The sequence below is a fragment of the Symphalangus syndactylus genome, chromosome 4 (assembly GCF_028878055.3).
Source record: "Symphalangus syndactylus isolate Jambi chromosome 4, NHGRI_mSymSyn1-v2.1_pri, whole genome shotgun sequence".
NCBI lineage: Eukaryota > Metazoa > Chordata > Mammalia > Primates > Hylobatidae > Symphalangus > Symphalangus syndactylus.
This window is the reverse complement of record NC_072426.2, coordinates 83,843,796-83,871,789: the sequence shown is the minus strand read 5'-3', so window position 1 is coordinate 83,871,789 and position 27,994 is coordinate 83,843,796. Positions and strand designations below refer to the sequence as shown.

At 43.9% G+C, this 27,994-nt stretch overlaps 1 protein-coding gene across 1 annotated transcript; it reads left to right on the top strand.

Moving 5' to 3' along the window:
* Positions 1-247: 247 nt before the first annotated feature.
* C4H10orf53 (chromosome 4 C10orf53 homolog) lies at positions 248-16,628 on the top strand. Its single transcript, XM_055275348.2, has 3 exons — positions 248-409; positions 15,490-15,609; positions 16,261-16,628. Exons 1-3 carry the CDS (start codon positions 313-315, stop codon positions 16,323-16,325), a joined length of 282 nt encoding a protein of 93 aa, XP_055131323.1. The 5' UTR covers positions 248-312; the 3' UTR covers positions 16,326-16,628.
* The last annotated feature ends 11,366 nt before the right edge of the window (positions 16,629-27,994 follow it).

The window sequence follows — 27,994 nt, the reverse complement described above, 5'->3', positions numbered from 1 at the left end:
AAATACTTCCTAGGGATGGTAAACTGATTCAACCAGATAACGCAGGGAAAGTGCTTAGCACGCCGCCTGACACGAACTTACTGTGCCTGGCTGCTGCTGTTATTTATCACTAACACTTGCCACCCCAGCTCAAAGGCGCATATTTGCGGACCAGGCGCTGAGGGTCACGTGAGCAGCTTAGGGCCGGGAGGATCCCCTGGCGCCACCCCGGCCCCGCCCCGCGCGTAGCGACGCCCACCCGCCCGGGCCGGAAGAGACGTTGCTTAGCAGCGTGTGTTTCTCTCCAGCCTTTGCGACGGCGGAGGCCTGGCGATGCCCAAGAACGCAGTGGTCACCCTGCGCTATGGGCCCTACAGCGCGGCAGGCCTACCGGTGGAGCATCACACCTTCCGCCTGCAGGGCCTGCAAGGTGGGCCTCCTCGCTGCGTCCGCGCCTGAGGGCCTCAGCCTCTGAGCATCCGTGCAGGTGGTGCCCTGTGCCTAGGCCTTCTTTCCTCAGACCCGGACGAAGCGCCACCTCTCCAGGAAGTCTTCCCCAGGATTATGTAGCAACCTATGGCTTCCAGGGCTGGGCTAAAAGAGTGGGAACGCTCTTCTATCCAAGAGTGAGCTGTGGGCCCACCCAGTGCCCAGCAAATTACAGAAATTACCTCCATAGAAAAAATTACATAACCCTGCTTTAAGAATTGGGAAATTGAGGATCAAGAATATTAAGTGACTTTCACAACTCAAATGGCTGGGAAGTAGCGTTGCTGGGATTCCATCTCTTAATCATTCATGCAGCAGACTTTTATTAAGCACGCAGTGTGTGTTGGACACCCTTCCAGGGACTGAGGACACACTGTTAAACAGTGATGAATGTCCTTGAAGTAATCTCCTTGTTAACTGCTAAATGACAGTTGTGCCTAAGCTCTGACTGAGGCTAGGTGGTGCCATGGGAACTAACCATAGTGGGACCTGTGACTAGCCATAATGGGAGGGGAGAGGGAGAGGTCTGGAAAGGCTCATTTAAGTGGAGCCTTAAATGAGCCTACATTTGAGCAGACCTTTAAAGAATGAGTAGAAACTAACCAGGTAAAGAGAGGAATGCCTTCCAGGCAGAGGGGCTAGTAATATAGGCAATGGCTGGGGGCATTCAACAAATGATGTATTAGTATTTGTTAAACTGATGGGGGATGAGGCTGGAGAGGTAGTCAGGGGCCAGACCCTGCAGAGCCGCAGACAAGTTTTAGGCAGGGGATGAAGCTGTTGCTGCTCGAGGAGAACAGATTAGAGGGGGGCAAGAGTGGAAACAAGGAAGACAAGTCTGTTGGGGTGGTCCAGGGCTGAGATGAGAGTAGCTTGGACCATAAAAGAGACCATGGATCAAAGTGAAAGCAATGGTACTTCCTGAGGGGATGGAGGTGGGAGGTAAGGGTAAAAAGAATGTTAACCGGACCCAATCAGTGTCTGGCTTGAAACAGGGCTGATGGATGGATGTACTGTCCACTAAAATCAAAGACACCAAAGATGGACCAAAATTTGGAGGAATATGTGGAATCGTTCCAAAGGAACAGTCTATTTTGGTCCCCAACTTAGACTTTTTGACTTTAGGATGGGTTTATTGGGAGGTAACCCTATCCTAAGTTGAGGCACATCTGAACTTACAATGGTTCCACTTAACAATTTTTCCACTTTATGATGGGCTTATCCAGGTATTAAGCCCACTTTCCATTTACGGTGGGTTCATTGGGACCTAGCCCCATCATAAGTCAAGGAGCATCTGAATTAAGCTTCATGTGCTTTCAGCTACCTAGACAGAGGTGCTGAATCAGCTCTGTTGTTCTGGAGTTCAGAGAAAAAGTCTGAAATGGAGATAGAAAGACGTGAGTCATTGACTTGGAGAGAACATATAGAATGAGATGAGAGCCCATTGATGAACTCCTGTCATATGACCCAAACTAAGACTCATCCAGGCAAAATACTCTGAAGCCCAAGGACACAATAATTAGTTTTAGCTGAGCAATCAGGGAAAGCCTCCTGGAGGAGATGGCATTTGAGTTTGAGTTTGAAGGATGGGTAGGATTTCAATCAGCAGAGGAAGTTACTTTCCGTGAGAGAACAGTTGATAGAGAAATTTCTGTTGCAAATACCTCCATGTTTGTATTTGTCTATTGGGATTGCCATAACAAAATACCATAGACTATGGGACTTAAACAATAGAAATATATTTTTCAGTCTAAAGGCTAAAAGTCCCTGATCGTCTGGCAAGGTCAGCTTCTGGTGAGGGCTCTGGGCACTCTTCCTGGCTTGCTGACAGCCACCTTCTCTTTTGTCCTCACCTGGTGGGATTATATGGGGAGAGCGGGGAGCAAGCTCTCTGGTGTCTCTTCTTATAAGAAGAAAGACACTAATCCTATCAGATTGGGTCCTCACCCTTATAACCTCATTTAACCTGAATTACCTCTTTAAGCACCTATAGTCACATTGGGAGTTAGGGCTTCCATATATGAAGTTGGGGGAAGGGGGGCAACAATTCAATTCCTAGCAGTGTTGCATGGTGATGTTTAAAATGTTTTGTAGTTTTGGCTAAGTAGACAGCCTAAATAAGTGACTTTTCTCTTCCTCCCCATCTGATGAGCCACACCTACCCACCCTCACCTCATAATCTACGTTTAGTTTATGTTCACTTTCTCTAAAAATAACGTGGGTAAAATATATTTTTTAAATTTTGCTATTTTAAGCATGTTAAGCATACAATTCAGTGATATTAATTATCTTTACAATGTTGTGGAACTATCACTGTTCTCTCTTTTTAAAATTTTTCAACACCCCAGACAGAAACTGTATTCATTAAGCAACGACACTCTATCCCTCTGTGTCCAGAATTTATTCCTTCTGGTGGGTTCTTGGTCTGGCTGACTTCAAGAATGAAGCCAGGGACCTTGCGGTGAGTGTCACAGCTCTTAAATGTGGTGCGTCCAGAGTTGTTTGTTCCTCCCGGTGGTCTCGTGGTCTCGCTGACTTCAGGAATGAAGTTGTAGACCCTGGTGGTGAGTGTTACAGCTCTTAAAGGTGGTGCAGACCCAAAGAGTGAGCAGCAGTAAGATTTATAGTGAAGAGTGAAAGAACAAAGCTCCCACAGCGTGGAGGGGGACTCAAGCCAGTTGCTGCTGCTGGCTCGGGTGGCCAGCTTTTATTCCCTTATTTGGCCTCGCGCATGTCCTGCTGATTTTACAGAGTGCTGATTGGTTCATTTTGCAGAGTGCTGATTGGTGCATTTACAATCCTCTAGCTAGACACAGAGCACTGATTGGTGCATTTACAATCCACTAGCTAGACAGAAAAGTTCTCCAAGTCCCCACCCGACCCAGAAGCCCAGCTGGCTTCACCTCTCACCTCCACCCCCAGCTCCTGGTAACCTGCAATCTACTTTGTAGCTTATTTCACTTAGCATAATATTTCAAGGTTTATCCATGCTACAGCATGTATTATACTACTTTATTCCTTTTTGTGGCAGATATGCCATATTTTGTTTATCTGTTCATCTGTTGATAGACACTTGGGTTGTTTCCACCTTTCCACGACTGTGAATAGTGCTGTTATGAACATTGGTAAACAAATATCTGTTTGAATCCCTTTGTTGTAAGGGACTGAAATTGCTGAGTCATATGGTAATTCTATATTTAACTTTTTGAGTAATGACCAAACTGTTTTCCAAAGCAGCTGCACCGTTTTACATTCCCACTAACAATGCACAAGGATTCAATTTTCTTTGGTTTTAATTACAGCCATTGCAGTAGGTGTGAAATGGTAACTTGTGGTTTTCACTTAAATTTCCGTAAAGATTGGTGATGTTGAACATCTTTTCATGTGCTTATTGGCCATTTGTGTGTCTATGGAGAAATGTCTGTTCAAGTCCTTTGCCCTTTTTTAAATTGGGTTGCACTTTTTTTGTTACTGAGTTGGAAAATTTCTTTAGATATTCTGAATATGAGACCCTTAATAGATAAATGATTTGCAAATATTTTCTCCCACTCTGTAAATTATCTTTTCACTTTCTTGATAGTGTCCTTTGATGCACAAAATTTTTAATTTTAATGAAGTCCAATTTATCTGTTTTTTTCTTATTTTGCCTGTGATATGCTGTTTAAGAAACCATTGTCTGCTGGGCATGGTGGCTTATACCTGTAATGCCTGCACTTTAGGAGGCTGAGGCAGGTGGATCACTTGAACCCAGGAGTTCAAGACCAGCCTGGTTTGAAGTTCAAAACCAGCCCTTTTTCTAGAAACCAGCCATCTCTATAGAAAACACAAAAATTAGGTGGGTGTGGTGGCACACACCTGTAGTCCCAGCTACTCAGGAGGCTGAGGTGGAAGGATCGCTTGAGCCCTGGAGGCCGAGGTTGCAGTGAATCAACATTGTGCCACTGCACTCCAGACTGGGTGACAGAGCAAAAGACTCTGTCTAAAAAAAAGAAAGAAACCATTGTCAAATCCAAGTTTATGCAGATTTGCCCCTATGTTTTCTTCTAAGAGTTTTATAATTCCTAAATTTAGATCTTTGATCCTTTTTGAGTCAATTTTTGTATATGGTGTAATGTAAGGGTCCAAATTCATTCAAAAGATATTCATATGGATATCCAATTATCCCAAGACCTTTTGTTAAAGTGACTGTTCTTTACAAATTGAATGGTCTTCGCACCCATGTCAAGAATCAACTGACTGTTCATTCACATCAGTCACTGTGAACATTTATTTCCAGGCTCTCAATTCTATTCCATTGCTCTCTATGTCTATCCTTATGTCAGTATCACATGTGTTTGATTACTGTAGCTTTCTAGTAAGTTTTGAAATCAGGAAATGTGAGTCTTCCAACTTAGTTTTTTCTCAAGATTGTTTTATCTATTTTAGGTCCCTTGCAATTCCCTGTGAATTTTAAGATAGGTTTTTCCACTTCTGCAAAAAACACCATTGGGAATGTGATAGGTATTGCATTGAATCTGTATAATCCTTTGGGTAGTATTGTTATTTTAACAATATTAAGCCTTTTAGTCCATGCACACAGGATGCATTTTCATTTATTTAGATCTTCCTTAATTTATTTTAGCAACATTTATAGTTTTCAGTATATAAGACTTGCACCTAATTGTTTGCATATATTCCTAAGTGTTTTGTTCTTTTAGATACTACTATAAATGGAATTGTTTTCTTTATCTCCTTTTCAGATCAGTCATTGCTAGTGTGTAGAAATACAACTGCTTTTTGTGTGTTAATTTTGTTAATTCCTTCAACTTTGCCAATTTCATTTATTAGCATTAACAATTTTTTTTAAGAACACTAGCAGTTTTGGGATATAAGATTATGCAATCTGCAAATAGAGGTAGTCTTCTTCCTTTCCAATTTAGATGACTTTATTTCTTTTTCTTGCCTAATTTATCTGGCTGGTACTCCTAATACTATGTTAAATAGATGTGGCAAAGGTGGGCATCCTTGCCTTCTTCTTGATCTTAAGGGGAAAATGTTCAGTGGGCCTCCTGCAATCAGTTGAAGCCCTTAAGAGAACAAACATTGATGTTTTTCAAAGAACAAGAGATTCTCCCCAAGACTGCAACATGGAAACTCCACTTCTGTCTGTAGCCTAGCCTGTGAACCAATTCCTTAAAATCTCTCTCCTCTCTCTCTCTCTCTCTCAAACATACACATACACACACACGCAGATGGTCCCTGACTTACAATTGTTTGACTTTTGATTTTTGACTATATGCTGATGCTTTCAGCTGTCTACAAATGGCGAGTACCCATACAACCCCATTCTGTTTTTCACTTTCAGTATAGTATTCAATAAGTTATGTAAAATATTCAACACTTCATTGTAAAATAGGTTTTATATTAGATAATTTTGCTCAGCTGTAGGCTAATGTAAGTGTTCTGAGCATTTTTAAAGTAGACTAGGCTAAGCTATGATGTTCAGTATGTTAGGTGCCCTAAATGCATTTTTAACTTAAAATATTTTCAACTTACGATGGGTTCATCAAGACTTAAGTTCATTGTGAATTGAGGAACATCTGTACATGTGTATAATGTATATATATTTGTGTATGTATATGTACACACACACACACACACACATATTTTATTGGTTCTCTTTCTCTGGAGAATTCTGACCAATACAACAGGTTCTTGTTTTTTTTCCTTTCTGCACTTTAAATATGTATCCCACTGCCTTCTGGCCTCCATGTTTTCTAATGAGAAAGCTGATAATCTTATTGAGAATCTGTGTGTGATGAGTCATTTCTTTCTCACTGCTTTCAAGATTCTCTCTTTGTCTTTTGACAATTTGTTTATAATGTGTCTTAGTATAATACTCTTTGAGTTTATCCTGCTTGGAGTTGGTTGAGCTTCTTGGATAGGTATTTTCATGTCTTTCATCGCTATTTCTTCAGATATTCTTTCTGTCCCTTTCTCTATTTCCTTTTTCCTGGGACTTCCACTAGGTATATGTTGTTATACTTGAGGGCATCCCACAGGTCTCCAGGGCTGTTCATTTTTCTTCATTCTTTTTCCTTTCTACTCCTCAGACTGGGTTGTTGCAGGAGGTCAGGGATCCCAAACAGAGGGACCAGCTGGAGCCAAGGCAGAAGAACATAAATTGTGAAGATTTCATGAACATTTATCAGTTCCCAAAATTAATACTTTTATAATTTCTTACACCTGTCTTTACTGCAGTCTCTGAACATAAATTGTGAAGATTTCATGGACATTTATCACTTCCCCAATCAATACTCTTATAATTTCTTATGCCTGTCTTTACTTTAATCTCTTAATCCTGTTATCTTCGTAAGCTGAGAATGTATGTCACCTCAGGACCACTATTTTACAATTGATTGTAAAATATGTATGTTTGAACAATATGAAATCAGTGTACCCTGAAAAAGAACAGAATAACAGTGATTTTCAGGGAACGAGGGAAGATAATCATGAGGTCTGCCTGCGGGGTCGGGCAGAATAGAGCCGTATTTTTCTTCTTGCAAAAAGCCTATAGACAGACATGTGAGTAGGAGAAATATCGCTGAATTCTTTTCCCAGCAAGGAATATTAATAATTGAGACCCTGGGAAAGGAATGCATTCCTGGGGGTAGGTCTGTAGATGGCTGCTCTAGGAGTGTCTGTCTTATGCAGTTGAGATAAGGACTGAAATACGCCCTCGTCTCCTGCAGTACCGTCAGGCTTACTAGGATTGAGAAATTCCAGCCTGGTAAATTCTAGTCAGACCGGTTGTCTGATCTCGAACTCTGTTTCCTGTTAAGATGTTTATCAAGACAATGCGTGCACAGTAGGACATAGACTCTCATCAGTAACTCTAATTTTGCCTTGCCTTGTGATCTTTATTGCCCTTTGAAGCATGTGGTCCTTGTGACCTACTCCCTGTTTGTACACCTCCTCCCCTTTTAAAATCCCTAATAAAAACTTGCTGGTTTTGTGGCTCAAGGTCGCCATCATGGTCCTACCAATATGTGATGGCATCCCCAGAGGCCCAGCTGTAAAATTTCTCTTTGTACTCTTTCTCTTTGTTTCTCAGACCGGCCAACACTTAGGGAAAATAGAAAGAACCTACATTGAAATATTGGGGGCTGGTTCCCCCAATACTGGGTAGTCTCAATTGCCCTGTCTTCAAGTTTGCTGATTTCTTCTGCTTACTCAAATCTGTTGTTGAATCTATGTAGTACATTTTTCATTTTAGTTATTATACTTTTCAACTCCAGGACTTGTTTAGTTCCTTTTTATAATTTCTCTTTACTGATATTCTCATTTTGTTCATACATCATTTTTCTAATTTCTTTCAGTTCTTTGTCCCTGGCTTCCTTTGGCTCTTTGAGCATATTTAATATAGTTGATTTAATGTAAGCCCAATGCCTGGGCTTCCTCAGGAACAGTTTCTGTTAATTAATCTTTTCCTTTGCATGGCCCATACTTTCCTGGTTTTTTGTATGCTTTGTGATTCCTTTTGTGTAAACTGAACATTCAAATATCGTAATGTATAATCTCTGGAAATCAGATTTCCCTCTTTCCCCAGAGCTTGCCATTCCTAACTGTTGAAGGCTTAGCTTGTGGTCAGTCAGTGTTTTGACTAAAGCTTTCTTGAATGCAAAGAGCTTTAAAATCAAACAAATAAAAACCCCTCTCCCATTATTTGTGTATTTGCTCCATTTTGAGACACTCCTGTAACACTTGGCCAGACTGTTTACAATTTTGCCTCAGCCTTTACGTCCTGCTTTCATGAACTATAGATCAGCCAGTGATGAAATTGCAGGATCTTCATGGTCTTTTCTGAGCATGCATCCTGATCTGAGCCTGTACTGACTTTCTAAATTCCCCAGTATACATGGGTGCCTTTGAATGCCCTAATTTGTCAAAGAAACTCTCTCTAGCTTTTCTCTTAGGCTTTATGAGATCTATTGTGTGTCTCAACTGCAATCTTTTGCCCAGGCAGCTGCAGGTTTTTCATTTGCCTTACAATGTTTGTGAGCACTGCCCACGGCTTTTCCACCCTGTGTGAGTTCCAAGTTAGGCAAACAAACACAAGTGCCTTGAGTCAGTTCTTCAGGAAGCCCACAGATGGGTTAGAACAGACAAACACAATAATTTGTAAATAAGGTCCACTCTGCTGCCTCTGGAATCAAGAACCAGAGTCCCATACTGGGAACACAGGCTGCTATCTTCAAGACTGCCACCAGGTCAGAGAAAAGGTGAGGCAAGGGCAGGCAAACATGCCACAGAGCTTTCCTACCATTTTAAAGTTGCCTTTTCTTTGATTCAGTATTCACTTGGTTGCTGTAGACCTTTGACCGTTTTCTAGAGTTTTGACAATGTTGGTTCTGACTGTTTCTGGGTTTTGTTTTGTTTTTTAATGTATCTGCAGAGGAATGGGAGTTTGGAGCTGTCTGCTCTGCTGTTTGGCTGACACTTTCATGTTCCTTGCTCCTGCCACAACCAGCATGATTGTAGGAGTTCCATTAGATAATTTACGTACCAAAAATTTTATTAAAGCAGAATGCATAAATGAACATTTTGTTATAACACACAACTTATCAGTATTGGGAGAAAACTCCCCATCTAGTTTGTCCACAAATCATGTCAGCTTTACTTGTCACCTCTCCCTGGTCACTTATCTCCTGCCTACATTTTTGACACTTCTGGCAGGGAGGTGGCATGAGCAGAGGATAAGCACAAGGGCTCTGAAGTCAACACATATGGTTTGAATTGGGCTCCACCATTTAGTAGCTTTGCAGTCAAGGTGAAAATCAAGTGGTTTTACCTTTATGAGCCTCAGTTTCCTTGTTGGTAACAGAGGAATGTGAATCCCTGCCTCACCAATGTGAGATTCTGATGAGCAAGTGCATGTAAAGTAATGAACTCCATGCCTGCACACAGTCAAGGCTCTGCAAGCATTAGTTCTTTTTGTTCCTGAGGAAGGCTCATTGGGAAGGGGAGGTGCAGGCAACCTGGGCACTTCTGGGGAGCAGCAGGCTATTGGGTCTGGTTGGAGGTGGATGTGCAACAAGAGAGTCCAGCCTGTCTCATCCTTGGCAACAGGAAGCCAGCGAAGGTTCTTGAGCTAAAGGTTGATGAGATCTGGGATGCACCTTAAGAGTCCAATTTTGGAAGAAGAAATTTAAGAAGGAGAAGTGGCAGGGTGTGGGGTAGAATGAGCTATTAAGAAATATTAAGCCAGTGGCAGGAAATTACGTTCTGGAGTTTGGAAGAAAGATGAAGGCAGGAGATTTGAGTCAGGAGTAGCTATGACTTTAAATGACATTTATATGTTGATGAACTTCCAAATTTATGTCTTTAATCAGGACCTCTCGTAGCCACTGGCATGTTGAGTAGCCATCTCAGACTTAGTATGCCCCAAATTTCCGACTAGACCCCTAGCACTCACCCCCACCAGCAGCTCTGCCCACTTCCCCTCTCCACTGCTCATAGCAGCTCCATCTTGCAGTTACTGAGGCCAGACACCCTGCAGGCACCTCTCACTCCTCTTTCCCTCACACTCCCTGTTTAGTCTGTCAACGCAATTTGTCAGATCTGCCCTCAAAGTACACCCAGAATTAATCCCTCTTAGGCTTCCTGACTACCCCTTCTGCATTTTTTGTCCAGCCGCCATCATCTCCTGCCTGGATTACTGCCCTGGCCGCCTGACTCTGTTCCCTGCGACTCTCATCTGCTTGCAGTCTGTTCTCAGTACCACAGCCAGCTGATACTGGTAAACCTGAATCACATGAAACAGCATGACCTTTACCCCTGAGAACATTCCAGGGGCGCCCAGCTCACTCAGGGGAGAAGCCAAAGGCTCACATGGCCCCCTAGGCTCCTCATGGCCCCCCTGATCCCACCCCCTCCTGCTTCTGACTATCCTCTCCCTGGCCCACTGCTGCAGCCACAGCCACCTGCTGCAGTCCTTCAATGCTCCTAGCCAGCTCCCACCTCAGGGCTTCACAGCCACTTCACCTGGAACGCTCTTTCCCACGTGGTCTTCAGCTTCATTCTCTCAGTCTCAAGATATTCCTCAAAAGTCACCTTCATGGGCAGGCCTTCCTTGGGCATCCCACCAAAAATGTCAACACTTCCCTCTGCCTCCCTCTTCCTGATCTCCCTTCCCCCCTTATTTCTTCTTCATGCTTGTAATTACCTACCTCAGCACGCACTCACCTGTATACCTTGTTACCCTTCTCCCCTACTTGGAGGCATGCTTTGAGGAGGGAAGGGGCAGGAGTTCTTTTCTGGTTCTTTTCTCTGCTGGGTCCTAGCCCAGAGCTGTGCCTGGCATATTGTAAGAATAAACATTAGTTAAGAAAATCAACCTGCATAAAGCCAAATGCTAGAACCACAGGAGGCGAGACTGCGGAGGAAGCAAGGAAGGACAGGACTGGAGATGGCAAGACAGTGAGATGCCCCCCCTGAGGGCAGGGTGTGTTAAGAGGAGCAGCCTGTGGAGGAGCAGGGGCAGAGGGAGGAGAGAACTGGAGGCATAAGGGGGCAAGCGATGGCATTTCGAGAAGAAAATTACCAGTGGGCTCCAAACTGTTGAGTTGAGGTGATTTCTAGGAGAGAAGAATTCATGGCTGATGAAAAACAGAAAAAGAGTATTTTCCTAATTTACCCTCAGCGGGAGAGTAAATTGAACTGTCACCTTTAGAGGACAACTTGGCAGTGTCTGTTAAAATGTGATCATATACTGTAGAATCCAGCTGTTCCATTTCTCAATATCTTCCTTATAAAAGAAAAAACAAACCTCACACACGCACAAGAATGCATGCTGTGAATGTTTTCTACAACATTCTCAGCGATAGCGAAAAATTGGAAACAACCAGAAAAAGGAATGGGTAAATAAATTGTAGTGCATACATCATGTAAAATCCTACACAGCACTGAAGAAGAACGCAGCCACTCTATGTGTGTGACAGGGCTGGGACATAGGATGCAGTGCGAAGGGAACAAAGCATGGTTCTGAATGCCATGGTCTTACTGCCACTGAAGAAGACAGGGAGAGAAGAATTAGGGGTGATTTTTAAAATGTTGTCCTTTTCTATAATTTTAAAGTTTTTTTTAAAAAAACCTAATTATGAATCTGCATTACATTGATAACTTGATTTTTAAAATTTAGAGATCAAAAAACATATTTGTTTTTACCATCAAAAGTATTTTAAAGAAACAAGAAAGGAGGTGGGTCCGAGAGGGATGGGGAGTGCTGGGAAGCCACTGAATGTGCGATGGTTTCTTGACCTCTGAGAGGGCAGGCTCTGGACATGGTGAGCTGAAGGCTTCCCTGCAGGAGGTGAGCGGGTGGAAATACAGCAAAAAGCGAAGGCAGCAGGCACAGGCGGCTCCTCCCACAGTAGGGGCAGGGAAGAGTATTTGGAGAAGAGCAAGAGGAGCATTTTTATGGCTGAAGGAGACTTGAGGGTTGCAAGGTATCAGTAGGTGGTTGATTTGTAAAGTCAGTTCTGTGTATCAATGAATGATAAGTCATGTAATACCGGCAGCCAACAAGGGCCAGGGTGTTCACTGCAGCAAAGCAGGGGAGCATCTGCACCCCCCCCAACTTTAGACCCAGCACTCACCGCACAGCAGGCAGAGAGTGGTACCTTTGCAAGCCCTCCTCTGTAAAATCTGCATCTGAATTCTGTGTGTTTCTTTTAAAATTACAGCTCTTTATCATTTCCCGAAGCCCTGCTGGCTTTAGAAATAGGCCTGATCTTTTCTGAACTTACCATGCCTTTAGCAATCTGAAAATTTTTGTTCTTTCTTTATGTCCATGAATTATAATAACTCAGCAAAATGTTTCCACTGTGGCCTCAATGCTGGTGAAGCTAAACTAATGCTTAACAAAAAGTTCTAAGTAATTTCCCTGGCCACACTTGCCCCTTGCGTGCTGTACTTAAGTTTGCCAAATGACCCACTCAAAGGGCTTGGAAGGAATTGAAACCAATCAATAAAATAGAATCCACCCCACATAGCTGAGACACTGTGTGTGCCATTCTCCTGTGCTAGCTATGCATCGGCGGCCCTCGCTCGTGGGCATGGGTATGCCTCTGTGCTGAGTAGAGGAGGGAGAGAGGTCTGTTTACCTCTACTTCCAGACCAGCAGCATTTAAATCATTCGCAGATGGTGTGCAATTCCACCAGCACCGGCAAGGAGGGAGCCTTTTCCATGTCCCTTTCGTTTATTTAGATCCCCCTTGAAGAATGAGGTGCCACTTCAAAGCGGCAGGCGGACTGCAGGTGGCCTTATAGCTTCTGGTTGATTTATGCTGGAGTTTACCCACTGCCTTTGCACAGGCTTTGTTTCAGAGAGTATATTTATCTGACCTTTCTTTGACTAGACAACCCCACGGCAGCTCATGGGAGGAAATGGGTGCTCCGTGTAGAGAGGTGGCATTTGGATGAGCTGCAGGAATTCCGGGGTGTCTAGTGTTTGATCCCTTAAGCCTGCACTGGCCACCTTAGAGCCAGCTCAACACCTCCCAGAGTGATGGAAAGGGAATGTCCTGGGGCTGAATATTCAATGTAGACTCTTGAGGCAGCTTGTTGCTTTAGCAAGAATCAGACTTAGGTCACTCTGTGGGTCCAAAAGTGTCGTGGGCAGTGCCCAGGGCCATTCTGTGTTTGCTTCTTCAGTGAGCCTGTATTAAAACCAGGCACTTGGAGATAATTCTGGTCAGTGAGGAAGACACATGCCCTTTAAGACCACGAGAGCCTGTGCTTTGCAACCCTGTAGAGGGCAGAGTGAGGAGTGGTGTGTCTCTTAAGAGGGTTTCTTCGTGTTGGGCTTCATTTGCTCGAAGATGAGGTGGACCCCTATTATTCAGCACCCCTCAACTCTATAGGGTGAGTGATTCGGTGGATCAGTTCCTGTTTCTGAGCTACACCATGCCGTGTAAGTGCCACTGTCCTCTTAAAACAAACTCCAAGCTCAGATGCCAGGTGAGGCTCTGTCAGCAGGCCCTGCAGGAGGGCCAGGGGCAGGCTACAGTGTGCTCGCCTCCTGAGGCCTCCTCCCGTAAGGCTGCTCCTCGCCCACAGTCCACGCACCCTTACTTCTCCAGGCCTTAGAGAGTTGGCACTGGGTGTTAACTGCAGAGTGGCAGCACCTTGCCTCACGGGGGTGGGGGGCAGGTGTAAGGTGGGAATGGAGAAGCTGTTTTGCTCCTGATTTCTTTCTATCAAATTGAAGTCCATCCTCCAGGAGTGTCTTCAGACAAATGCAGCTCCCCGGTCCTGAGGGAGTGTGGGATCCCAGAAATCTCTGCCCATGGACTGCCTTTATGTCTCCCTAGGTGATCAGCTACCTTTCCACACGAGCTGGACTGCTTCATTTAAACAAGTCGTGGGTCCAAGCTGAGTGCCTTCTTCAAAGACGTTTAAGAACAAGACACTTAAACAGGATACAATATCATAAATATGCCAACAAAAAAGATGCAGGCATTTTTTTAGAGACGCATTAGCTGACACAGGTCAATTAGGGCCACCTATGGGTATCCAGGGAGTGCTGTCTTGTTAATGGAGATCCTTGCTGAGTCTCCTTCTGAAGTTCCTTTCCAGAAGTGAAATTAAAATCACGCAATTAAAATGTTCACAGTTGGGGCTGGATGTTCTTGAACTGATTGAATGATGAAGAAGTGGACACACCAACATTTTGAAACAGCAATTGTCTCTGTAATTAAATGCAAGTAACTGACATAACTGTTTGCTTTACTCCGTGTAAAACTGATTGAAATGGCAAGACTTTAAAGAATATGCCCCCATCTGTTTACTCTTTCCATCCTAACCAAAATTCTCACCAACATGTGAAGACCAACAAAGGTAATGATCGGCACACACCCACTCTAATATTGATGTTATGGGTTAAATATATCCAGGAAAGTGGGGAGAAATACGTTGGAAAAAATAGAGCTCTAGGCTGTCCAATGTACATCATTTCTTCTAAGCCACACACCTTTGCATTTCCACAATAAAAAGATTAAATCTAACAATTATTCCATGACTGACCTCTGGGGAAGGAGCCATTGAATGTAAGTGATAACCAAAATGCAGATTCCAAAGGTGAGAATAAAAAGTTAGTTAATTAGCTTTTCTAAAAAACTTTTTTTCAGATTATTATAGGCAATCTGGAAAATGCTGAAAGAATAAAGAGAAAAAAGTTTCCCATAATCTCACCACAGACAATCAATAGGTATTTTCTTCATCCTTACATACATATTTGAATTCATATTGACTATATATTTTAAACATGTATTATATATATTTGTATCCTAAGTTTTTGCTTATATTGCAAGTACTTTTCTTGCCATTAAAAAAGTTCATGAACATTTTTATAAATGTCCAAATAAAATCTCATCACATGGACATTCCACTGTTTATTTGGCCATCCTCTCATTATTGGATATATGTTATTCACAGTATTTTGCTATCATAATAATAGAGAAAAGACATCTTGTTGCAAAAATCTGCCTGTATTTTTTTTTCCTTAGGAAGCTTTCTTTTAAGTGTAATTTCCTGGACTAAAGATTAGAATCATTTTTTGAGGCTTTTGGTAGGTACTGCCAAATTGCCCTCCAGAAAGTGTTCAATTTGTACTTCCATCAGCAGAGTAAGAAGTTGCCTATTCCCCTGAGTCTTCTCCAGCACTGAGTGTGGTCTCTATAAGATTGAGCCTCTGGAAAGCCCAATAGCCCTTTACTAGAGGAAGCTCATTGTTTAACAGATCACCTTGGTGTAGGACAAACAGCAACTGAAACCTGAATTACTCAGCCCTCTGGCTGTGCTTCCCAGCAAAGGTGAGGGCACCTGGGACTAGCACCCAGAAAGTGCCTACCAGGGCAGTTGAGCGATACCCATGAGCAACTAGACGGCAGACAAGCTGCTGTCATCATGAGGACTGCTACCAATCAGGTTAGTTTGAAGTCTGACCCCCATGTCATTTACCTCCTTTTCTGTCCTTCCCAGCTGTGTTGGCCAGAGATGGACACAAGGTCATCCTAGAGAAGATAGAAGACTGGAATGTGGTGGAACTCATGGTGAATGAAGAAGTCATCTTCCACTGCAACATTAAGGACTTGGAGTTCGGTAAGCCCTTTGGCAACGTTTCCAGCCAACATTTTGCCTCCTCTGAGGAGTCCCTCAATTTCTAGTTGAAATAATCAGTGTGTCGTGCCTGGATTCAAATTGGCTTTCTTTCCGAGTTTGAAACTCGTACTGAAAGCCCTTTGCTTTCAGTAGCACACACAGGAGAGTATCCAAAACCACACAGTAGAGTGTGTGATGCGCCGAGTTTCCCCAAACATTGGAAACAGAAGAGGAAGGAAAATGAAATGAAGCCCTGGACTTCAAGGGATGTGATGGAATTAAGGGATAACGGGTTTCTGTACTTTAATAATATGTATTCTATTATTATTTCCTTTCAAAGCTGCTTTTATTCCACTTGTTTATTCTATCTAGACTTGCTAAGACAATTAAAGTTGATATGCCAGCAGTGCATGACACTATCAGCAACACTGAAATGAGAGCTTCTGGCCTGGCTGGCTGGCACCGTGCGTGCCTCTCTGTGCTCAGAAGTTAAAGCTTTGCAATCCACTAACACTCTATTAAAAACTAGTTAACATTTTACCAGCCCATGCCCTTTGAAAATGCACTCTGGGTGGAAGCCATAGGTATGTCTGATATGATACTAAATTGTATATAAAGCTAACCAAAAGACAATTATATCTATTTCCCTAGGAGGCGATGGTAAACTAGACCCACTGTGTGAAAAGGCCAGGATAGCCGTGCTGAACGCCTACTGATCTCCTCATGGAACAGGCATCTCAAGTCGGCACAATAGCAGCTGCCCCAGCCATTCTATGATGCAGGCAGAAGTGGCTGTGCCGCAGTGTGGACACTGGGCTCTACTAGTCAGAACAGGGCAACTCGGGCCTGACCTCCAGCTTACGCAGCCTCAGGATTCTCACCTGGCTGCACAGGAGTCCACAGAAATAATAAAAACCACATCATTTGTAACATCTCTCAATCTCAATCCATAGGGAGAGCCCTCCAATATCCTGTACATATTGAGCCGAAGGAAACAATAAAATGCAATCAAATAACAAGGTGCCATTCCTGACTAATAACACATAGTTGCCAGAAGCATCTGAGATTCCATTGTTTAGTACTCAAAGAGCTCAGAACAGGTAAAATTAAAGAGAGGTTGCGGGAAGAGTGAGAATAAAGGCTTTTGAAAATCTGAACCAAAAGCAAATGTTAATATTTGGAAACCTTGCTATTCCTACAGATTTATTTCTGACTCCTGAGGGAATAAATATTTTAAACTGCTAATATAAAATTAGCTGAAATCAAATCTTCAGTTACTCTCATCTAAAGCAAGAAAATGACCTGCCTTCTTTTGCATTAAGATTGTCTGAGGAGGGCACGAAAGGGTCCTCAGCAGAATGTGAGATGGTTCCCTGGTCCCTCTGGAGTAGAACACAGCCCCATAGAGTTAAAGAGGGTTTTCGCTATGTTCAGTGTGAAAATCAGTCATGTCGAAATGATATTTTTACTTTCCAGTCTTATGCACCAATGTGTAGTATATATTCTTAACTATAGAGTAATGGAGAGGGGGAAATGCAGATACTGATCTAATGACGTCAAATGGGAGGTCATGGTAAGAAGGCCTCACACCTATGGGAGAAAACCAGATTCCCTAAAAGAAGACTCTGGACCCGGGACACCTGTGCTGAAGGAGCAGGGCCTTCAGGATCGCTCAGAGAGCTGCCGCTTTGCCCCCTCTGAGGGCAGCCCTAACCATCGCCCCAGGCAACCTCAAACCCTCCTGCACCCCAGAACTTCAAAGACCACCGGGGACCATGAAACTGCTTGCACAAGTTCTTTCTCACACAGGACAAAGTAGGGGATATAATTTTTAAAACCCCAGCCCAAGCTTCACTTGTCAGAGTTGATTCAGGGATTGTGAATCACTTAGAACTCTATGGAACTATTTAAGCATCACCTTACTAAGAAACTGAGGCTGAAAAAAGATTCTTCCTCCCAGTGTCTGGTGCCGGTTTTCACATATCTTCTGTAACCCTAGATTTAGTCCCCTTTTGTCAAAAATCAGTGTAAGTTACTATAGATGTAGCATTCAATCTTTGTTTCAATATAACATTTTACTACAAGAGAAATTCATTCTCATTAAAGAAAAATGGAAAAATACACGTAAAAATAAAGTACAACTTTAGTAACATTTTTATATATTTCAATTTGGGTTTCTTCTATTTATGTCTGAATATTCATAAAGAGATAGACATATAGAAATTGACTTCATTTGAGACTTATGCGCAATTTTGTAAGTTTTTAAAAAATTTTTCAACTTGTATTTTAGATACAGGGGGTACATGGGCAGGTATGTTGAATCTTTTTTTAAACGTAACATTTTACTTAGAGCCTCTTCCCACATAATTTGTTGATTGTCTGAGCATTTTGTCTTTAATCAGGAAATCTCTCCCTTGAGCTGTGATTTCTACTTTCATGGCCAAAACTTTTTCAATGCTGAGAACTGAAATTGCTAGCTTCCCCTGTCTGCATTTGGAGTGAGAACTTCATCTCCAAAGACTGTGGAATCCTGTCTCCTCTAGCCGTGCAACCCTGGCGTTAAACTGGTACGGAGTGCTTCCCTCGGCAGCACCATGCCCTCCTCCAGCATCCCCCTCAACCCCACAGGTTGTATTTGTGCCTTCAGAGTAGCACTACAAGCGAAGAAGACCTGCCCTCCTTGGCTTCATGACCAGAGCTGAAGGGCAGGTAAGGCGAGATAGTACACGGATTCTAAGAAATACCGGAGAAGCTTCTGGGAGATGCCTGTGCCCAGAGCCCAGTGTTTCAGTTTGGATCAGAGGCAAATGATGTCTGAATCAGCATTGTTGGGAAAAATTACCAAGGTTTCCTCTGAGCAGTGGGATTGGGGGGTGTGGGGGGCAGGTGAGGTAAAGGGAGGAGGTTTGCAGGGCTATTCTGCCTTCCGTATTGTAAATGTTTTTAGTGGTGGAATTGATTTTTACTTTGTATATAAATGTGTGTTAGGGGTACTTTTCAAATAAAAACTTAAAATCAAGGCCGGTCACGGTGGCTTTTGCCTGTAATCCCAGCACTTTGGGAATCCAAGCTGGGTGGATTTGCTTGAACACAGGAGTTTGAGAACAGCCTGGCCAACATGGTGAAGCCTCATCTCTACAAAAAATACAAAAATTAGCCAGGCCTGGTGGCATGCGCCTGTAGTCCCAGCTACTTGAGGGGCTGAGGCAGGAGAATCACCTGAGCCCAGGAGCTAGATGCTGCAGCGAGCCTAGATCACGCCACTGCACTCCAGCCTGGGTGACAAAGTGAGACCCTGTCTCAGAAAATAAAATAAAGATTTTGACATAGAAGCCACCTGTCTATGTGGCCTTATCCTCCGCTGTCACTAAGAAGAACTTTCTCTTTGGAAATCTCTGAAGAATGTGCTGTCATCCTCCTCCTTCGCCTCCCTCTCTCGAGCACACACCTCCCTGCCCAGAAGCAGGAGACACAGCTTGCTCCCCATCAAAGGCAAAAGTGCCCTCTGCTTCAATGTGCTAGACATTCAGGCGCCTTCATGCTTTTAAAATGCCACTGATTAAATCACATTTTAAGTTTTATAAGATGTCAAGTCAATGTCATTATTATTAACATGTAAAGAAAGTGTATTTTAGAATACAGTTAGAAGCATAGCTGTGTCTTGTTTGTTTTTGTTTTTGAGACAGTCTTGCTCTGTCACTGAGGCTGGAGTGCAGTGGCGTGATCATGGTTCACTGCAACCTCTGCCTCCTGGGTTCAAACGATCCTCCTGCCTCAGCCTCCTGAATAGCTGGGATTATAGGCACTTGCCACCAAGCCCAGCTAATTTTTGTATTTTTAGTAGAGACTGGCTTTCTCCATGTTGGCCAGGCTGGTCTCCTGACCTCAAGTGATCCACCCACCTCGGCCTCCCAAAGTGCTGGGATTACAGGCATGAGCCACACCAAGCCTGGCCCTTAATTGTCTTTAAATGAAATTTGGAATCTCTAAACTTTTTCCATTTACTTCTAAAATTTAAAAAGAATAGATTTTTAAGGGGCCTTTCTGGGCTCCTACCTGGGGCCTTATTGGCTATATCTGCTCCCTTGGTAGGATTGCCCTTAAAATCTGACAACTGGCTGGAGGCTGTGGCTTACGCCTGCAATCCCAGTGTTTTGGGAGGTCAAGATAGGACGTTTGCCTGAGGCCAGGAGTTCCAGACCAGCCTGGGCAACATAGTGAGACCTCATCTCTACAAAAAGTAAAAAATTAGCTGAGTGCAGTGGCGTGCACCTGTAGTCCCAGCTACTTGGGAGGCTGAGGTGGGAAGATGGCTTGAACCCAAGAGTTCAGGGCTTCAGTGAGCTACAATCACACCACTGCACTCCAGCCTGGGTGACAGTGCAACCTTGTCTCAACAAACAAACAAAAACACCTGACAATCCTTGCAAGAGGGCTGTATACAAGGGAACTGTGTGAAAAATCAGCTCCCCAGGTAGGTTGCTGGGACATCTCAGTGGTGCGGAGATGAAGGGCGGACTGAACACATGGTGCCGAGGGAGGACTGGACACACGTCCTGAACAAAATCACACTGGGATTTGTTACTCTGGTCCTCTGCTTCGGACATTCACCCCCAGCCCTGCGAGCATTACAGTTAGAGAAAGAGAACATCTCAACTGGAGACAACCAACAAATGCCTTGGGGGTGTAAGGTTTTCACTAAAAACACAGCAGTTGGCCAAATCCAGGTAAAAGACAAGAAAATGCTAGCCCAGTTCTCGGGCATAAGGCATGTAGAACTATTCTTCCCAAACTGTCTGAACATTGAAAAGGCTGGTGGAAGGGAGTTTCCTGTAAGACAGTGGTGTAATCAGGCGCTGTAGTGGCAGCTGTGAGTGGATGTTCCCACTCACAGGACGGGGCACTGCACTTCTCCCCCCGTGCAAATCAGAGCACACACCCGAGGCCTCCGAAGTCAGGCAGCAGCAGGTTGAGGGCACCACGCTGATGTAAGACAACAACAGGGTGGACAGCGTAGTGAGTGCCAGGGACGTGGGGAGCAGGCAGCTAGGCTAACAGCGGTGGCGGCAGCTCAGCTCTAGTGATGTTGCTGTGCAAGGTATCAGTCTTCTGAATTGTTCCAGAAAAGCTGGAAATCTGGATTTTTACTAGAAACTTTTGGTTTTAAAATGTTGGTTCAATTTTGCTTTTTGGCCAACAGTAAAATTTTACTGAAAGGCATTTTTAAAATAGCCCAGTAATATGTCAAGATTTATCATTTTTCTTTCTCTTGTTAACTTTTTATTTTGGTGGCTCAATTTTTTTTTTTTTTTTTTTTTTTTTTTTTTTTATTTTATTTGACAAGGCCTTGCTCTATTGCCCAGGCTGGAGTGAGTAGCACAATCATAGCTCACTGCAGCCTCAAACTCCTGGGCTCAAGCCATCCTCCTGCCTCAGCCTTCCGAGTAGCTGAGACTACAGGTGCGTGTCACCATACCCGGATATTTTTTCTTATTTTTTGGTAGAGATGGCATCTCCTATGTCACCCAGGCTGGTCTCAAATACCCGAGCTCAAGCAATCCTCCTGCCTCAGCCTCCCAAAGTGCCGGGATTACAGGCACAAGCCACCACACCCAGTATGGTGGCTCAATTAAAAAAAAATTGGTGCCAACTGAAAAACCAAAACAACCACATTTGTAGCCTGTTACTATGATGATCACCTGCTCCTGATCAAGGAGCATGGGGCACTCCTTGCATGGGACACTCCAGTTTACACCTTTGGTCTGAGAGTCATTTTCCACATGAATTCCACCGTCACCCTTCCCAGAAGTCCCCTGGCTCTCCTGTCCACAGCTATAGTGTATGCAGACTACTCTTGTTTTAATGAAACCACTTGACCCAACCATTTGGTTATGCAAATGAAAAAACAAAGACTATTTGCAGATCTATGAAATAAAGACATTTGAGAAGCTGAGACCTAAAAAGCCTGATTCTTCTGTGATCAGGTACAAGAGGGCCCAGCTGTAGGCAGAGCTCATCCCCCAGATCAGGTTGCCTGAGGGGAAGAGCCTCCAGGCAAGGTGTAAGCCTACTTTGCCTGCATGGTCACAGGTCTTTGTGAGCGTGCACGTCCCTGTTCTGTGGATGTTCTGTTTAGAGGAAGTCAAGAGCTGAGACCCAGCAGACTCAACAATGGTGAGTTAGCCCCTCCTCACAGGGGAGGAACCTGTCAGGTGAGGCTCAGTCCAGACTGGGCCACCGATGTCTCCATAAGAAATACTGAACACCAAAGCTTCTGACTCCAAGGAATGCACTGGCATGGCAGTCTCTTGTCAGCGGACTCCAGGCCCCATTCTCATGTTCTGATTTAATGGGTCTGGGCGGGACCCAGGAATCTGCTTCCTTCACGTGTGAGCCACCTGATTCCAGTGCACACAGGCTGAATGCACTGACAGAAGTGGCATCAGGGTGTTAGAACAGGACTATGCTGTCCCTGTAGGAAGCGGTGGGCATTTCCCCCCAGGAATGGGGCTACCCTCTGTCAGTCATTCTGGGAAGGGCTAGGAAGGTTATCCCCCACCCAGACCAGGGAAATGGGATGTTTCTTCCCTCTAGGCCTCATGTTCTTGGGCCTGGATTCCAGGGACACTAGAAGGGCTTGGAAATACTCCGGGTTGGCGGTTGTGAGAGAAGGTGGTCTCTAGAGCATGGCCAGTACCCCATGGGCGTGTCCACTTCTCGCTGATTCTCCTATCTTTCTAACAGTCACAGCACCACCGGAGCTGTGATGTGGAGAGGTCGACTCTTTCGCTAGATCTGCACCTACTCCTAGGGTGGAGGAAGACCTGGGGGAAGAGAATATACTCCCAGGGTGAGCACAGCAGCAGCAGCAGTGGCCTTCAGAGTCTCACCCTGGAACCTGCTGGAAGTGAATCCAGGCAGTGTGGACTCCCAGAGCCCAGAACTATGAGGGAAACCACTGGGCATGCAGCCGCCATCACTCTTGTCCACAGTAAAAGCACGTTAGATGATGCAGGCTGGTCCTTTGACCACACAGGAGGACTCTTTTAAGCAAACTTGGGGTTTTATTCCTAATCTGCCACTTGTACCCTGAACCAAGAAGCGCCAGGCCACATTTAGGATATATATATATATATGTATATATATGCACATAAATGCTGTGCCTTTATTGACATATCTATTTATTAAAATCTGCATTTACATTAGTGGGTCTTTTTCTTTGGATACAAAGCAATACAGGTACTCCTCACTTTACAGCTAGGTACGCTCCAGCGGAGGGCGGCAGTCAAATGCAACTCTTGAGAGAGAGGAGATGAGTTGAGAGAGAGGGCACAGCTCCCTAAGGGTGTATCACGTTTCAGCTCGTTCAATCTGCAGACACTTTCAGCAGAGGCTGATATGGTCACCTGGGGAGGGAATCTGCAGCTAACTGCCCCTCTATCACTGATGTGAGTGTGTGCTAAATGGGGGGAAACTAGGTTGAGAACCAGAGCTATATGTTTTGTACAAATTGCTGCGTTTTTTTAATTAACTTTTATTTTACACTTAGAAGTATATTTCTGAGTTGCTATAACTATTGTACTACAAATTGTTCCCCAAGTCATTGTGATTTTTCATACGTTTTAAGTCTGCCAATGACCCAGACCTTATTCTACACACATACAATCAGGGTACCCCAAATTTCTCACAGTTCCTCAAAGTAAACCATAGTCTTTTCTCTGCCTTCCTCGTGCTGCCTCCTCCTCATGGAAGGCCATGCTGTGTTCTCTGGTTGACAAACTCTTGCTCAGCGTTCAGGTCCCTTCTCACCTATCAGGCCCTCCTTGAAGCCTGCCCTGACCTCCCACCACTCCCATCCCCATGGCACCAGGGACAACCTTGGTGGGGCATCGCATGCCAGCAACACTGGCTTGCTGATCTCTCCAGTGCCTCTGTGTGATGAGCCCATCAGTGACGATCTCTTCTCTTTGCCTTTGTGCTCTGGATGAGAAGGGTCAAAATCAGCAGCATGTTGAATAACGGTGGAAGAAATAACAGTGGTCGGCCGGGCATGGTGGCTCACACCTGAAATTCCAGCACTTTGGGAGGCCGAGGTGGATGGATCACTTGAGGTAGGGAGTTTGAGATCAGCCTGGCTAACATGGTGAAACCCCGTCTCTACTAACAAAAATTAGCCAGGCGTGGTGGTGGGCGCCTGTAATCTCAGCTAGTTGGGAGGCTGAGGTAGGAGAATCACTTGAATCCAGGAGGTGGAGATTGCAGTGAGCCAAGATTGCACCACTGCACTCCAGCCTGGGCCACAGCGTGAGACTCCGTCTCAAAAGAAAAGAAAGGAAGGAAGGAAGGAAGGAAGGAAGGAAGGAAGGAAGGAAGGAAGGAAGGAAGGAAGGAAGAAAGGAAAGGAAAGGAAAGGAAAGGAAAGGAAAGGAAAGGAAAGGAAAGGAAAGGAAAGGAAAGGAAAGAGGGAAGGAAGGGAGGGAAGGAGGGAGGGAGGGAGGGACAGTGGTCAAAACCAGTGGGAAGTTGGGGTGGTTAATTGTATGTATCCAGTTGACTGGGCCATGGGGTGCCTAGGTATTTGATCAAACATTATTCTGGGAGTTTCTGTGAGGATGTTTCTGGCTGAGATTACCATTTGAATCACTAGATTGAGTAAAGCAGATTCCACCCCCACTCAAGGTGGGAGCCTCATCCAGCCCATACCTCATCCAAATCTGAATAGAGCAAAAGGTGGGATTTGGGGAAATTTGCTTTCTCTGCCTGACTGTCCTCAAGCTGGGATGCTGATCTTCTCCTGCACTTGAACTGGGACTTACACCGCTAGCTCTCCTGGTTCTCAGGTCTTCATATTTGGACTTAAACTACCTCCTACTCTTGGGTCTCCAGCTTTCAGCCAGCAGGTAGCAGGACTTCTCAGCCTCCGTAATTGTGACAATTCCATATAGATATAGGTTTAGCTATAGATATAGATATAGATATAGACTATATAGATATACATATAGACTATATAGATATACATATAGATCTCCTATTGGTTCTGTTTCTCTGGAGAACTCTGACTAATACAGAAGTCAAGAATTGAGGCCGCTTCTCAGTCCCAGAGACCCTGACTCCAACTACCTCTACTAACCACCATCTAAGTATGGAGTGTTCTGGTCCATGATGTCTACCAAGTTCCAGCCACCAGATATATGTTGCAGGCATCTGGAAGGAGGAAGGGACAAAAAGAGGGGTTCTCCCTGCTCCCCTTCTTTTTCTTTTTTCATCAGGGGCCTACAAGGACAGTGTACCCCACCCCACTCCCTCAAGGGGAGGGGGGTTGCCGAGGGTCCACCACTTATTCTACACCTCTCATGTCTCTTCACCATGCCAGACTAGAGTCAAGCTCAACAAGGTCTTCTTTCCCCGCCAATTCCGCCAAGACTCTTCCCTTGGCTGTGGTTTCACTGGATAGTAGGTAGGGACAGTGAGAATCTCCACTTCATTAATTCATGCACATCACTAATTAGATGACAAGGCATTCAGCTACTTAAGAGAGTCATAGTTATTCCTTTACCTGCACTTCATTGAATTTCTTCACTTTGGCATTCAGAGCACTGGGCAGAAATTATATCGTGTCAACACACTCCATGGGCCTTTGCAACACCCCCACCCTTTTAAGAAGAATTCTCAGAAGCCTCACATGAGCCTCCATTTGCATGATCAAACCTAGCTATGAAAAGGACTGAAAATTGGAGCTGTTTAGCCAAGCAGCAGCGTTCTGCTAAAATATCTTATCAGTAAAGAGATGGAAGGAGTCCATGTAAGGCGGCCAGCAGCCCCAGCCACATACTGGCACAAGGTAGGTAGGTGCTCACAGAGTGCCTGCTACATGCAGTGAAGGGAACTTGGTCACCACTAAGGGCTTGTGATGCCTGGTCTTGTGATAAACTGAGTGCTTTAGATCTGGGGACATTTCTAGACCATTCTAAAGCTTTCTTGTCATAACTCCTTCCTCCTGCTGGATACAACAGGCAGACTCATCATAAAACATCAACACTTCCTAATTAATATATAAATGTAATGCTATCCCAATAAAAATGCCAATAAGACTTTTTGAAAACAAGACAACCTGATTATAAAGTTTATATTGAAATATGAACAACAGTAGCCAAAAACAGAAACAAAATCTAAAAATTGACAGAGGAATGTAGTATATGATAAAGGGCCTCTCAAATCACTGGAGAAGAGCGCTCATTCTTAAAATGTGGTTAGGACAATTGGACCACCATCTGGAGGAGCAACGCCATTCCCGCCTGTCCTTATCCTACTATAAACTCCAGATGGAGCAAATACTTACATGTAATAAAGAAAATCACAAACTTGAAATTTTTCATAAACTTGGAATAAAGAAGGCCTTCCTAAACGTGACTTGAAACCCAAAGACATAGAAGAAAAAAATGATTAAATTCAACTTCATAAGAAGAAAAGTGGTTTTGTGTTTTTAAAAACAAAGCAAATCACATCAAAAATTAAAATACTTGTGGAAGAAGGCATTTGCAACTCATATCCTTAACCTACAGAGAGCTCCCACAAATCACTAAGAAAAAAAGCTAACAGCCCACAGAAAGAAGACAAAAATGTAAGGAGGCAATTCACAGAAAAGGAAACATAAATGGTACATAAACAGAGGAAAGTATGTTTAACCTCAATCTTGATAAGATAAATGCAAATTGAAACTGAGATACTAGGCCAGGCGCAGTAGGTCACACCTGTAATCCCAGCACTTTGGGAGGCAGAGGTGGATGGATCACTTGAGGTCAGGAGTTTGAGACCAGCCTGACCAACATGGTGAAACCCTGTCTCTACTAAAAATACCAAAAAAATTATCCGGGCATGGTGGTGCACGCCTGTAATCCCAGCTACTCAGGAGGCCAAGGTGGGAGAATTTCCTGAACCCAGGAGGTGGAGGTTGCAGTGAGTCAAGATTGCACCACTCCACTCCACCCTGGGTGGCAGAGCAAGACTCTGCCTCAAAAAAAAATAAAAATAAAAAAGGAAATACTAAAACAAAAAACGTTGTAGGACTCTGTGTTGGTAAGGATGTGGTAAACAGGCACTCGTGCTTGGTAGAGGCAGAGTAAGTTGACAAAATGTCTACAGAGCAATCTGGCATTGTCAAAAAAATCTAAAGCATATATCTTTATACCTCCCTAAAGGGATTTGTTCTAAAGATACCATCTAAATCTATACAAAAATTTATGTGCATACAAGGAAATGCTTGTAATAACAAAAGATTGAAAGCTGTCCTGTATCACTAACAAGGGCCTGGTTAAATAAACCCCGGTTCATTCATTCAGTGGAGTCCTATGTGTCCAGTCAAAAGAATGAGAGAGACTTTTGGAGTACTGTTATGGAAAGCTCTCTAAAATACATTGCTAAGGTCAAAAAAGTATAGTGTGGAGGGATATATATACTGTATGATTTATGAAAAAATGAGGAAGAACATATGCATATGCATTGAATCTGCTTAAAATAGCAAGAAACAGAAAGAAGCTACCTCTAGAGAGGGAGGCCTGGGGTGGCAGAGGGACAGCAATGAGCAGGAGATCTTTCACTATACATCCTTTTTATCTTTGAAAATTTGTATATATTATATTACTCATTCAAAAATAATGTTTTAAAAATAAAGCAGTTGTGTTTAGATTGACAGAGAAGCCAGACCCTAGCATAGCAGAGGCCCATGGAAGATATGAGAAACAGGAATTGACTGGAAGACTGTTTGCATTAATAAGATAATTCTGTTTGGAGAAAGATCCAAAAGTCATTTTCCTCAAGAAAGTGCAGGGACAACTGGATAGCCACAGGCAAAAGAATGAAGTTGGACCCCTACCTCACACCATATACAAAAATTAACTCAAAATAGATCAAAGACCTATATGTAAGAGCCAAAATTATAAAACTCTTAGGAAAAAAACCTACAGGTAAATCTTCATGACCTTGTATTTGGCAAGTGTTTCTTATATATTAAATCAAAACACAAACAAAAGAAAAAATAGATAAATTGGACTTCATCAAAATTAAAAATGTTTGTCTTGGCCGGGCGCGGTGGCTCACGCTTGTAATCCCAGCACTTTGGGAGGCCGAGGCGAGCGGATCACGAGGTCAGGAGATCGAGACCACAGTGAAACCCCGTCTCTACTAAAAAAATACAAAAAAAAAATTAGCCGGGCGCGGTGGCGGGCGCCTGTAGTCCCAGCTACTCGGAGAGGCTGAGGCAGGAGAATGGCGTGAACCCGGGAGGCGGAGCTTGCAGTGAGCTGAGATTGCGCCACTGCACTCCAGCCCGGGCGACAGAGCGAGACTCTGTCTCAAAAAAAAAAAAAAAAAAAAAAAAAAAAAAAAA